This window comes from Malurus melanocephalus, unplaced genomic scaffold (assembly GCF_030028575.1).
Source record: "Malurus melanocephalus ecotype Western Australia unplaced genomic scaffold, MMel_1.1 scaffold_325, whole genome shotgun sequence".
NCBI lineage: Eukaryota > Metazoa > Chordata > Aves > Passeriformes > Maluridae > Malurus > Malurus melanocephalus.
In genome coordinates this window covers 846,512-858,764 of record NW_026623557.1, presented here as the reverse complement: position 1 = coordinate 858,764, position 12,253 = coordinate 846,512, and the positions used below count along the sequence as shown (strand labels likewise).

At 60.1% G+C, this 12,253-nt stretch overlaps 1 protein-coding gene across 1 annotated transcript in view; it reads right to left on the bottom strand.

Annotated features, from left to right (window-relative positions):
* SH2B3 (SH2B adaptor protein 3) overlaps positions 1 to 11,215 on the bottom strand; it is a gene marked incomplete at its 3' end in the record, with an annotated part of 21,174 nt that extends 9,959 nt beyond the window's left edge. Inside the window, exons 1-3 of the mRNA XM_057377798.1 lie at positions 11,032 to 11,215; positions 10,258 to 10,454; positions 3,553 to 4,335 (exon numbers count right to left, since the gene is read on the bottom strand). Coding sequence (XP_057233781.1) covers positions 3,553 to 4,335; positions 10,258 to 10,454; positions 11,032 to 11,215 — 1,164 coding nt within the window. The remainder of the gene's footprint in view (positions 1 to 3,552; positions 4,336 to 10,257; positions 10,455 to 11,031) is intronic.
* Positions 11,216 to 12,253: the final 1,038 nt, after the last annotated feature.

Genomic DNA, 12,253 nt, shown 5'->3' with positions numbered 1-12,253 from the left:
AAAAAAAAAAAAAAAAAAAAAAAAAAAAAAAAAAAAAAAAAAAAAAAAAAAAAAAAAAAAAAAGGAAGTCGAAGCAGTTTCACACTGAGCAGAGATAAAAATACCACTCCTCCCGTGGCTGTGGTGAAGAAGTTCGAGCCGTGGCGGGGGCTCCAAGGGCTTTCTCCGGAAGGAGCCTTCCCGGCCAGTCCCGGCGTGCCATCAATTTATGGGATGCGCTGGATTTCATTAAAACGCCATAAAGAAACCGGCACAAACGCAGATCCCATTTCCCTTCCCCTTCCTGTAAAAACATCTGGTCGGCAGAAAMGGCTCGGGACGCTTCCGCTGCGAATCACGGCCTTGGTGGGGTTTGGGATTTGGCCGTGCCAGAGGTGTTWGGGGTTGGGGCACAGCTGAGGGATGGGGCAGCCCCAAAGCAGAAAAACCTGGGGCTGCTTCGGTTTAAAATGATGAAGGTGAAGAAGGAACTCAGAGGTACCCAGCCCTAAAGGTTATATGGGATTAAATGGTGTGGGAGAGGAGGATTTCCACCCCAAAGAAATCAGGGAGGGCTGGTGAGCATCACCTCGTAACAGACAACAGAGAATCCACCTGGGCTGYAATTCCTGGACTGGGTGGATTCTCCCAGGGCTAAAAATATATATAGAGATACACAGGAACTCCAGATATCGGGATACCCCAATATCCTGATATTCTGATATCCCTCTGTGGCCACCCCACACCCTCTGGAATGTCCCCAGGTTGCTCCCACCCCATGTCCTGCAGCCAGGCAGTGACCCTCACCCAGGAGAGGAGAGCACCAAATCCCAAATCCCTCCTTCACATCACTTTCCCAGTGCTCGAGGGAGGAAGGAGCGATGCCAAAACCAAACCAGCCCCGGCTGTGAGCACGGGAAGGGGAGCTGCTCCCGATCCCAAAATCCTCATCTCCGCTGGCACAGGGCTGGGGAAGGGGATTCCTGGAATTAGGGATCACCAGATTATCCAGCACAGCGCCCTGACCCCTCACCCAGCACARCCACCCAAGCAGTAAATGGGATCAGGGCTCTTCAAAGCCCCCAATCCCTTTGATGCCAGGCAAGTTATGGGATTAAGCTCAGAGGCCCCRTTGGAGCATCAGGAGAAAAGGGGGAAAAGAAGATAAAAGCTGCCAAAAGCTCCCCTCCCCCTCCTTTCCCCACACACCTGCCTTTTCCAAGGAAATTCCAAGGGGATGGATATCTGGGGGCTTGTAAAGCCACTGTAAAGCCATGAGGCTGAGCAGAATTTCTTGTTTTATCCTATTATTTATAGGGTGGAAAGGGGGAAGGAAGAGGAGGAAGGGGGAAGGAAGAGGAGGAAGGGGGAAGGAAGAGGAGGAAGGGGGAAGGAAGAGGAAGAAGGGAAAAGGAAGAGGAGGAAGGGGAAATGGCTCTTCAGGGAGACCCTGAGCGTGACCAACCTCACAGTCCAGACACCAGCTGGATTGAAAAATCCCAAGAACTGRGTTTACAGTTATTATTTAAAACCATCGATTTTCTACGGTGATCAACAGCATCGTCAAATCAGGAACAGACCCACGGGATGGGGAAAAGGCAGCAGGAAAGCCCTGGGAGCATCCCATGGGCAGGAAAAGGGAGGGGAGGGGGCTCCTTACAGCCATTCCCAGGAGGTTTTTGGGGTTTTTTCAGTTATTTTAAGGGAAAATCCACCTCTCAAAAAGCTGTCATGTTCTCCCTGCTCCATGGTTTGCCCCTGTGCCTGCTTGGGGAGTGGGGAAACTTTCCTCTGCCCCCAGAATCYGAGCACAATTATTAGGAAAGGGTCTGGATTGATTGTGCTGTAAAGGAGATGGGAGCTGGCCCCGGCCCAGGGAATTGGAAAGGAAGGAGCCGCCCTGAGAATATTTGCACAGGAAGCAATTTAATCCAGAGGCTTGCAAAATCTGATGAGGAACATCCCCCACTTCCGCAGCCCTGGCTGAGAAACCCCCTGCTCGGGGTCTCAGGCCTYGTGGTGATGTGGAGCTCCAGGAAATCTCCATCCCGTGGAGATTGTGGGGAATAATGCTCAGAGCATTGGGGAAATTGGTCAGGGATTGTTGGAAACATCTCCCACCCCTGGGTCAAAGCTGGTCAGGGAATGTGGAGAGAGGAAGAATGTGCTGGGCTCRCTTCCCAAGGGGGAGGGAAAAATATAGAAAAAGGGAGGAAAGGGGAAAAAAAATAGGGGTGGTGGGACAGGAGAAAATGGTGGAGGTAGGAAAAAAAAGGGGGGATTGAAAAAAGAAAAGGGGAAGTGAAAAAAGGAAAAGGGGGAAGAAAAAGAAAAATGGGATGAAAATAAAAGGGATTAAAAAAAAAGAAAAAAGTGGGGGAAAAGGGAAAAAAGGGGGAGAAAAGGGATGAGGGAGAGGGAAAAGGCAGAGCTCTGCAGCTGCTGGAGCACCCTCCAAGTGCCCCAGAGCGCCTCTGACCTCTCTGTGCCCCGGGATGGGGACACACGCTCCCACAGGGACAAACAACTGCAACCCTTGACACGACGGAGCAAAACCAGCTTTTACTTTCAGATGTTACAGTTTTGATGTTGTTTCTTTCCTCAAATATTTAATATTGGAGTCGTTTGACGGAAATAGCAGGAATTCAGCCAGCTGCTCCCTGACCCTGCTGCCCCGAAGGCAGGGACAAGGCTCCAGCTCTACCGGAGGTTTCCTCCTTCCAAAGCACAAGTTTGTCATCAAAGGCAAACGAGCACCAAAAGAAAAAAAAAAAAAAAAAAGGAAAAAGAAAGAGAAAATTCATCCCATCACGCCTGTGCAAGGCCTGCCTTGTGGAGGAACTATCTTTTTACAGATTGAGCACCCCAGCTTCCCCCACATGGCTCCCCTCCCTCACATCCTGCACCAGCTCCGCTCCAGCCACATCCCAGCACCACGGGAGCTCCCTGGAGCAGCCGAGAGCTGAACTTTCAGTCACAAAACTACTTCCAAAAAGCAAAACTACGGCTCCGGCTGGGAGCAGAGAAAGGCACAGAGCCTAATTCCTCTTTCCCTTTCCTCCCCCAGCTTGCCCAAGCGAGCAGATGCTCAGGCTGCTGAAGCCACAGCACAAGGGGCAGGGTGAGTCTGGGGTTCCTCAGCCTGGGTGACCCCTCACCTTGCTGGGACGGGTCCAAGGGGCTGGGATGAGTGGGATGGAGGCCACCAGCCTCTATCCTGAGCTTGGAACACAGGCTCTCTGCTTCCAGCTGGAAAACACGGCGCTGGGGTCCCAGCAGGGAGAAATGCAATGACAAATTGACCGACTGCAGCAACGAGAACACATCCCCACGGCTCCTCTCACTCTCCAAATGTGACCCTGCAGGCCAGTGGTGGCTCTGTCTCCTTCTCAGAGGTTTTTTTTAACAAACGAGGCACATCCTCGTGCGGCTGCAGCAGCGGGAGAGCGGCGGCACAGCAAACCCGTGTGGGTTTGGTGAGAAACCCTCGTGGTGCTGCGGGATGCTCTGGCACCCGGGCATCGTCCCGCAGCATCACCCGGCTGGAACAGGCCAAAAGCGGCGGATCCTTACCTTGGGCGGGTCGAAGAGCTCCAGCGCAAAATCCTCGGCGTCGGGCGGCCCCGCTCGCCGCAGCACCAGGCGGCAGCGCTGCCAGCGCGTCCCGCTGTCCAGGGAGGTCTCATCCAGCAGCCCGTACTTGAGGAGCCCCTCCTTGCGCACCTCGGGGGGCTGCTCCCGCGACAGCCCCCAGGGCAGGATGCGCTTCCCGAGTCCCGGTTTGAGAGCCGCCTCCGCCGCCTCGCCGTCGCCATCCCCGGGCAGCGCRTCCGAGGAGCGGCGGCGGAAGAGGCTGCGCCAGCTCCTGCGCAGCTGGCTGAGCGAGAAGGGTCTGCGCGCCGGCCCCGCCAGCTCCTCCGAGCTCCAGGACTTGCGCAGACCCGACGGGGCAGCCTCGGGGGCTCGGACGGGCTGCTCGGGGCGGGCGCCGGGCTCCGYCTCGGCTTTGGTGGCCACCGTGGCCAGGGAAGCGTCGGTGTGGCGCCGGTGCGTGTCCCGGTAATCCCGCGCCGGGCAGGCTGGCAGGATGAGGAGCTGGTTCATGGCGATGCCCTCCTTCACCTCGTGGCAGAAGTACTGCTGGAAGAGGTCGGTGAACTGCACCGAGAAGTTCTCGGCGGCCAGGAGGTCATGGTGCGGGTGCTCGGTGGCGAAGCGCAGGTAGTGCCGCGCCAGCTCCTTGGCCGTGCTGATGGCGTGCAGCTCGCAGAACTCATGCCAGCCCCGGGGATGCGCTGGCGTGCCGGCCGGCAGCGAGTGCCCATTCATTGCCGAGGTTCCAGCGAGGCGGCCGCGCTGCAAGACAGAGCACACGGGTGGGTCAGGGCAGYCCCGGTGTCCCCCGGCCCTCCTCCCCTTGGCTGGAGCGGCCATACCCCGSTCGCCCACGGGGCAGCAGCGTGGGGAGCGCTGGTGGTCAGCGGGRTCCCACTCAAACCATTCCCACGGACACACTGGAAACGGCCGGGGCGCGGCCGCTTCTCAATGAACACCCACTGTTTGGCCACCAGTAGCCACCAGCAGTGGCCATGCGGGACTCCGAGCCCCCAGCCCCGCCTGGCAGGGCCGTGCCTCAGTTTCCCCACCTGCGCGGTGGGGAGCGGGTGCGGGGCGTCTGCGCGGCTTCCTGCCAGCACAGCTGCCGGCAGCTGCCCGCCGCCCGCGGGGACGCCTGGCCCGGCCACATCCGCTCGGCTCCTGCCAAGGCTCCGCAGCGCCGATGGGTTTCCCTCCAGGGACCTATTTCAACGGAGCTGATAAAACTGCAACGGGGGCGGGAGGGGAGGAAACAACATGAAAAGCTGCAGAAATCCAGGGACGGAGTTGCCTCGCTGTCAGATCCTCCCAGCCTCAGCGGCCTTGGGGAAACGCGGCCACGCCGCCGGCACTGCCCGGGGTGAACGCGCGTTCCCGAGGGGATGCTCCGGGACCGGGCAGCTGCCGGGCTCTGGCAAACCACACCGTATCTRTGTCCCCAGGAGATTTCCCTGCCAGGCCAATCTGATGGCACCGTGGCTGGGGCGCARCCGGCCCGGCGTGCCCGGCTGAGCCGGCAGTGGCGCTCCCCAGGGCCGGCCCCGCCGCTCGCCACYCACATTCGTGCTCGCCCGGGCCACTTATCGGGCCCGCGCACCCCGCTCAGGAAGGAAACATCGGCCAACCCACCCGGATCCTGCAGCGCCGCCTCCCCGAAACTCCAGCACTGGCACCCCGGCTGCTGGGAGGGGAGGAAAAGTGATTGCATGTCAGGGGGAGGAAAAGTTAAAAAAAATAATAAGAAGAAAAACAGAAAAAAGTGGGGTGGGGAGGAAGAGAACGGGAGGCGAGGAACGTGCCGGCACGGCGGATCGTGTGCGCGGCCGGGGCRGCGATAACGCCGGGAAGCGGGGCTCTATCTCTGCCCCGCCGCTGCCCTGCCGAGCACGTCCCGCGGAGCTCACAGCCGATGGGGAGATGTTATCTGCGCCCCGCCAGCCTCGCCGGGCCCGGCTTCTCAGAAGAGCCGCCCAAGGTTCGGGGCGGTCCGGCGTCCCGGCGGTGCAGGGCATGCGCCCGCCGCAGCCCGGCCGAATCCCCCGGCAGGGCCCCGTCTATCAGCGCCGCCAGCCTGCCGGTGACTCAGCATCCTCCGCCGCTCTCCCGCTTCCTCCCGGCACCCGGGAATCGCCGCCGCACCACCCACGCCGCCGGCACGCTCAGCGGGATGCTCCCGCGAAACGCGGGGGGAAGCGAAGCTCCGGCTCCTCGGGCAGGTGCGAGATTCCCGGRGCAGGGAATTCGCCTTCCAAGATTTCGGGCTCGCTTCGCGCCGGCTTCGGGAGAGGTTTGTGGCGCGGGAAAAGCCGGGCTTCGTCCGTGCCACGCGGTGGGAAGCAGCCGAAGGCCGTCGCCAGTAGCAACGCGCTTTTCCAGCCCGACGATGGGAAATACTCCCCGGCGCTTCCTCCTCCCAGCGCTGGCACAATGCCGACCTCGCTGCTCCCTCCTGGCGCTTTTCCCAGGTGGAAAGAGCGATCCCGGATGAATCCGTGCTGGAGTTACCGCAGCAGCCTCCCGCTCCTCTGCTCAGCCCCAGATTTCAGCGGCAACATCCACAGGGATGCGAGTTCCTGCTGCCCGTTGTGCTCTRCAGCGCTGGAATCCACCAGCCAGTGGCTTTAAGGCAGAATTTACATCTTATTCCTCCTATTTTCCCGTGAGGAGCTCCTGGACACCCTGCAGGTTGTCTGAAGCATTTGTTGAGATAGCTGAATGCTTTAATTTGCTCTGAATGGAGAATCCAGCCCATCCTCGGACACACCATGGATCAGTTGGGACAGAGGGGCTTCCATCCCGGCTGGAAGAGCTGCACGTCACCCAGCACACCCCACCTGGGGGTGCTGAGGTTGTTTTGGGGCGCTGGGGTTGTTTAGGGCTGCCGGGCCAGGAGCTCGAGGAAGAGCGGGACGGGCTGGACCGGCCACGGTGGCTTTGATGCGGGCTGGGACGGCGAGTTGGGGCTTGTGCAGGATCCAGCCCTGCAGCCCAGCCACCCCCGGGAGCTTCCCTTCAACTCTTGCCCAACCTGAGCGTTGCTGCTGCGGCGGCGGTGCCAGCACCGAGCGGGACGGGAACGCGCGCCTGGACCCGGCAATGGGGTATTTGTCCCAGTAAATGCGTTTGTTGTTTAATTGCAGCCACGGGAGCCGGCAGCACCAGGCCGTGCCAGCGCAGCGATCCTGCCGCCCGCTCCCGCAGGATGAGCATTCAGAGCCAGCTGGCCCTGCCGGATCCAGCTCGCCACCTTCCCACCGCGGAGCAGCCGTGTCCACCCAGGAAAGTCACCCTGCAGCACTCCTCGCAGCCCCGAGGGGAAGTGTGGAGGAGCAGAGCCCTCGTGGCTGTGCCCTGTGCCCAGCCCTGCTCACACATGTGCAGCACCACCACCCAAAAAAACAAAGCCGGCCCCACTCGCCGCCAGCTCCATGAATAGGGAATGTGATTGATGAGCAGGCTCTCCCAGAAATAACCATTCCCAGCCGGAGGAGAAGCGTCCGGAGGCATTTGCAGCTCCCTTTATAAGCACAGGACCATTCCAAACTCATCCCAAGGACTATTTTCAGGCSAGGGCGAAGCGAGGGGCCGGGAGCCGCCCTGGCCGGCCCCGCAGCTCCCCGCTTCCCGAGCGGCACAAATACAAAGTTCCCACAATCCCAAGAGCGGGAACATTGTTCCTTCCCAGGATGTCCTCCATGAAAAGAGCTATTCTGAGCCGGCTGCAGCCTTTCTTGGCACGGCCCCGCAGCCGCTCCGAGGCGGCTATAAAAGGCCGGGTTACAATGAACGGCACTTTTCAATGGAAGAGCATCCGGCACGGCGGGTTCGGGGGGATGCAGGTCCCCAGCCAAAGGTGGGCTCGAAAGGGCTGGGCGGTGCAGAGCATCCCCTCAGGATGGGGGTGGTGCAGCCCCTCTCTGCATCCCAATCCCCTGGAGATGCTGGAGGAACATCTGGATGCACCCCTGGATTGAGGGGGATAAGTGGGGTGCCACATCCGTTTGGGGGTGGGTGTGGAGATGCTGGCATGAGGAAGGCAGGAGGGGTTGGGGCAGGGGGAGAGGTGGGAAAGGGTCCTGCTGCAGCCTCTGGATGGGGGATACAGCCACAGATTTACAGCCAGGGCAATTTGTGCCAGCAAAATCCACCACAGAAACTGCCCGGCCCTGTGCTCCTGCTCCCTCTGGAGCAGCCCTCGGTGACAGTGAGGATTCTCTGGGTCTCACAGAGGGTGGTGGCACGGCACCATCGCTCCCTGTGGCCCTCTGGCTGTTTCCACACAAGCTGGAAAACCCCAGGGGTCTGGGAGCTTCCCTCTTTCTTTTTGGGCTGCAAGTTAAAAAGCCAGAAAGGAGCAGGGCAGTGAGATCCCCCAATCTGCACAATCCCTAGGGCCTGTTTTCTTAGGAAATCAGTTTAAAAGCCAGCGTGGGAAGAAAGATTTTGCCCTCTTTCCCCCCTTTCTCACAGGACATGCACACTCCTCGCATTTCACCCCCTGACACCACACAACTCGCTCAATTAAAGACCCAAACCTGCCTGAATCTACAGCTCTCTGTGGGCTGAGCAGCACCACAGACCTCTGGGGGATGTCACAGCACTTCAAACCCAAGGAAAATCCACCTGTCTGGCTTTCCTTGACCACTCCAACAAGACAGGCGGGATGGAAACGACCCAAACTCAGCTCAAATCCAGCTCCACACCACCTTGGCCCACAAGAGCTCACCAGGACAAAAAAAAAACAAACCTGCAGCCAGCCCAGCTCCCCAGAAACCCTTTGCCTGCTTCCACCCCGTGGCGTCTGGCACCTCGCAGCCTGGCTTGCACCATCACACTCTCCTACACCCACAGCCCGCGGGGAAAAGCCCGGCAGCGGGGTGGCCTCTTTCGACAGGGCTTGTTTTGTTGCGCGAAATGAATCGCTGCGGTGTAGGCGTGGGAGAAAGCGGCTGCGGGGAGCGGCTCCCCGGGGGTCCCTGGGGACAGCAGGGAGCAGCTCCGCTCCCAGCCAGCTTGAGGACCCCCAAGGACCCCCAAGAACCGCTGGATTTGGCCCTTTCTCCTTGCCAAGCCGCGAGCACCACAAACCCCACCATCGACGAGCGCTTGCACTTTCACTTTGTGTCACCCGCTGGGATTTGTCCCGACACCTTCGCGGCGCCCATCAGTCCCACGGGGTGTGGGTGGGGAGGATTTGCTCCGGCTGAGGATGGAAGATCCCTCAAAAGCCACTGGCACTGGCACCCCAGCCTCTCCAGCACGATGCAGGGTGCTGGCAGCTCCACAGCCCTGTGGGCTCTGGTGAAACCAAACCAGATCTTACCAGAGGCAATAAATACTATAAGATAAAAGAGAAAATTGAAGAAGCTTTGGAGAGGGGAGAATGAACAGAGAAGAAGCTCTTCTGCCCCAAAAACAAGTTTAAACAAAATCCAAAGCATTTTTTCTGGTCCCAAACAAGTCAAAGTGAAACCTGCCACTAATTCCATGGGCCTTTCAACTCCAACCCCGTTTCCTGCCAGCAAATCCAAGCRCAGAGGGGACATTCAGGAGCTGGCAGCACAGGTCCTCACACTGGCCACCCCTTCCTCCAGCTGCAGCCCCAAAAAGTCCCCAGGCCACCAGCCCACAACTCCAGCACATCTTGAATCAATTTACAGCAACAATATCGAAATAGCAGCTCGACAACTCATCCCGGTTTCCTTGACAGTAAATCCCAGCCCGGCCGCAATGACCGTGCCACTGCCGTGAGCCAGCGGGTCCGGGCTCTCTGTGGGTGACCCTGATGGGTTTTTGGCACGGGCAGGACTGGGCACGCTGGCAGGGCATGGGAAGGCCACGGGGATGCTGACCGCTGGTGCATCGGCCTCGTGCTCCGAGCCTCTGCCAAGCCAGGGAGCCAACAAAGTCTGCAGGGAGCAGAGAGTGAGAGGAGCTGCCTGGCRCTCGCTGTGGGCACAGGGGCAAGGCATGGCCCCCTTGGGCAGAACAGCACCCCACAACATGGGGCAGGTGGGCATCGCCCCACAGGTCCTGCAGCCACCCAGAGGGGTCACTCGCACGGCAGGGCCGGCAGGGATCCGGGGGAGACAGAGGAGAGGGGCAGGGCTGGTTCCCTGCATCCTGCASCCCCGGCTCTGGGATCTCCAAAATAGGGATGCTGGGAAATGGGGGATGTGGAGGGATCCCAGAAGAGGATGTGCTCTGAGGTGCTGAGGGCGCTGGAAAGATGGAGACACCCAGGATGGAGACGACCAGAGAGGAACAGAGCCCCTGGAACAGGGAGGACCCGCGGGGAAAACGGGAGCTGTGAGACCGAGGGTCCCMAAGGGTGAGCAGAGCCCCTGGAAAGAGCAGGACAGCGCAGGGACGAGACTGCGCCGCGCAGAAATGGGGTGAGGGCGAAGGGGCTGCTGCCCGATGGCTGGGGGCTGGCAGAGGAACGCGATCACAACCCCGGAACGGGCGCAGCGGAGTTCCCCGGGCGAGAGGAGCCAGCGCGGGGCTCCCGGGGAAGCTCCGGGGGCTGCACACGAGAAGCGGCCGCCGCGCCGCTTCCTCTCGCCGCTACTTTCGCTTTGCAGCGACCGCTTCCCGGGGCCGCCCGTCCCGTCCCGCTCCAGCCCAGCCCGTCCCGGTCCAGCCCGTCCCGTCCCGGTGCCGCTGCGCTCTCGCGGTTACCTGCAGGAGAAGGCGTCCGGCTGCCGCTCGCCCATGATGGAGCGGCGGAGCGCCCGGGACGGGGCGGGCGGGACGGGGCGCACGGCTCGGCACGGCTCGGCACAGCTCGGCTCGGCTCAGGCAGGAAACCGGGGCAGGCGGCTCCGCATTTCCGCCGGGCGGAGGCGCGGGGCGCGGACCCCGGCCCCGGACGGGTTATGTAAAGCGGAGCGGCGCGGCCGGGGGCGGAGGCTGCGCGGGGGCGGAGCGGAGGGGCCGCCCCGTCCGTCCGTCCGTCCGCTTGTCCGTCCGTCCGCTCGGGTGACTGTCCCTGTGTGTCTGTGCGTGTGTCTGCCTGTCCGTCCGTCCGTCCGGGCCCCTCCGGCCGCTCCGCGGGTGCGCTCTGCTCCGCGCAGCTCCGCGCCGCCCCTCCCCGCCGCTGCCTTTATCTTATCGCATCCGCGCCYGCGGAGGCAGCGGCACAAACAGCCCGGCCGCGCTCCCGGGGTGGATTTATTTTTAATTTTTGCAGATATATACACATATATTTAGTTTTTATGACTTTTAGCATGTTTTCTTTGTGGTTGTGGGGGTGTCCGCCCCGCCCCCCGGGAGTCGGGACGGAGCCCGAGCGTGGGGTCTCTTGGAGGCTCGGGAGGAAAACACTCTGCTTTCCTGTTCCTGCTTGGCCACGTCTTCCCCAGCTCCGCGGGCTGGGACCCAAGGGACCTCTGTGGTGGCAGCAGAGTGCCAGACGCCGTCTCCAACCCTATTTCTCATAATTTTCCAAATTACCTTGCGGCGAAAGGAACCGCAGGCCACTGCCCACATCCAGCCGGAGCGGATCGGGACACAGGGCCCACACCGTGGGCGAGGGATTCAGCCGTGACAGARCGGTCACAGTGTCCCTTTGGTCCCAAACAGGACTGGGGATTGGTGTGGGGAGCAGGGGCCCCAGGGCAGAGCTGCAGCCGCCCATTCTGCCATGGGAAATGGARGGAAAATAAAACTTCCACCGCACCTTTTTCCAGTAAAGGGCTGGGTTGTGGTCTGTGCTGTCACGTCTGGCCCATTGATATCCCCCACTCGTGTCACTGCTTGTCCCAAGAGCTCCTGTGAAGCCTCGTCCTCCCAGAATGGCAGCAGGGACAGGGACAGAGGGACAGAGGGACAGAGAGACAGGGGGACAGAGGGACAGAGGGACAGGTGTCCACACAGAGGCCACTCACAGAGATAGTGCCCAGGGTCTTGTGCCCACCCAGCACACCGAGCCAAGGAAACCCAGGGATGTGAGCTGGGATTTTACAGACACCACACAATGGATTTGTGGGCGTTGGGAAGGTGGAAGCTGCAGGAATTTGCCCGTGGAGAGTGGGTTGAGCCGCGCTGAGCACTTGTTCACCCCATCCATTCCCAATCCATCTCCTTCCAGCGAGGAAAAGACTGAAATGCAAACTCCCTGCTGGTGCTGTGCCACCCTTGGATCACAGCCGGTTTGGACGCAGCCCTGCTGCCCTCCTCCAGCCTCACCAACTCCCTCTAAATCACATCTGAGCCATGAACCCACAGTCCCCAAGGCACTGCCAGGGACCCGGGTGACTCTGCACCCAGCCAGCCCTTCCCAAACCCCACAGGGAAGTGGCTGAGAGCAGCTGACATGATAAAATCTTACCTTAAAATCTGCTTTTTAATTCCTCCTGCCGCTGCTTTATGCATAATTGCACCTCCTGGCACTTTTCCTGAGAGCGGAGGAGCGGCCGGCGGATCCGGGTGCCTGCCCCCCTTCCCGCGGGCGGCTGTCCCAGCTCCCAGCGATCGCACTTTTCTTTATCAACTTCATCTATGTCAGAAGCGCCCTCTCAGCGTCCTCAGCCCCAGTGGCCTGAGATTTCTCTTTTGTTTTGCTTCCTGTATGGATTTTCTCAGTCCCTAACTGCTAATTCACTACCCCCGACTTCTGCTTTTTTTTTTTTTTTTTTTTTTTTTTTTTTTTTTTTTTTTTTTTTTTTTTTTTTTT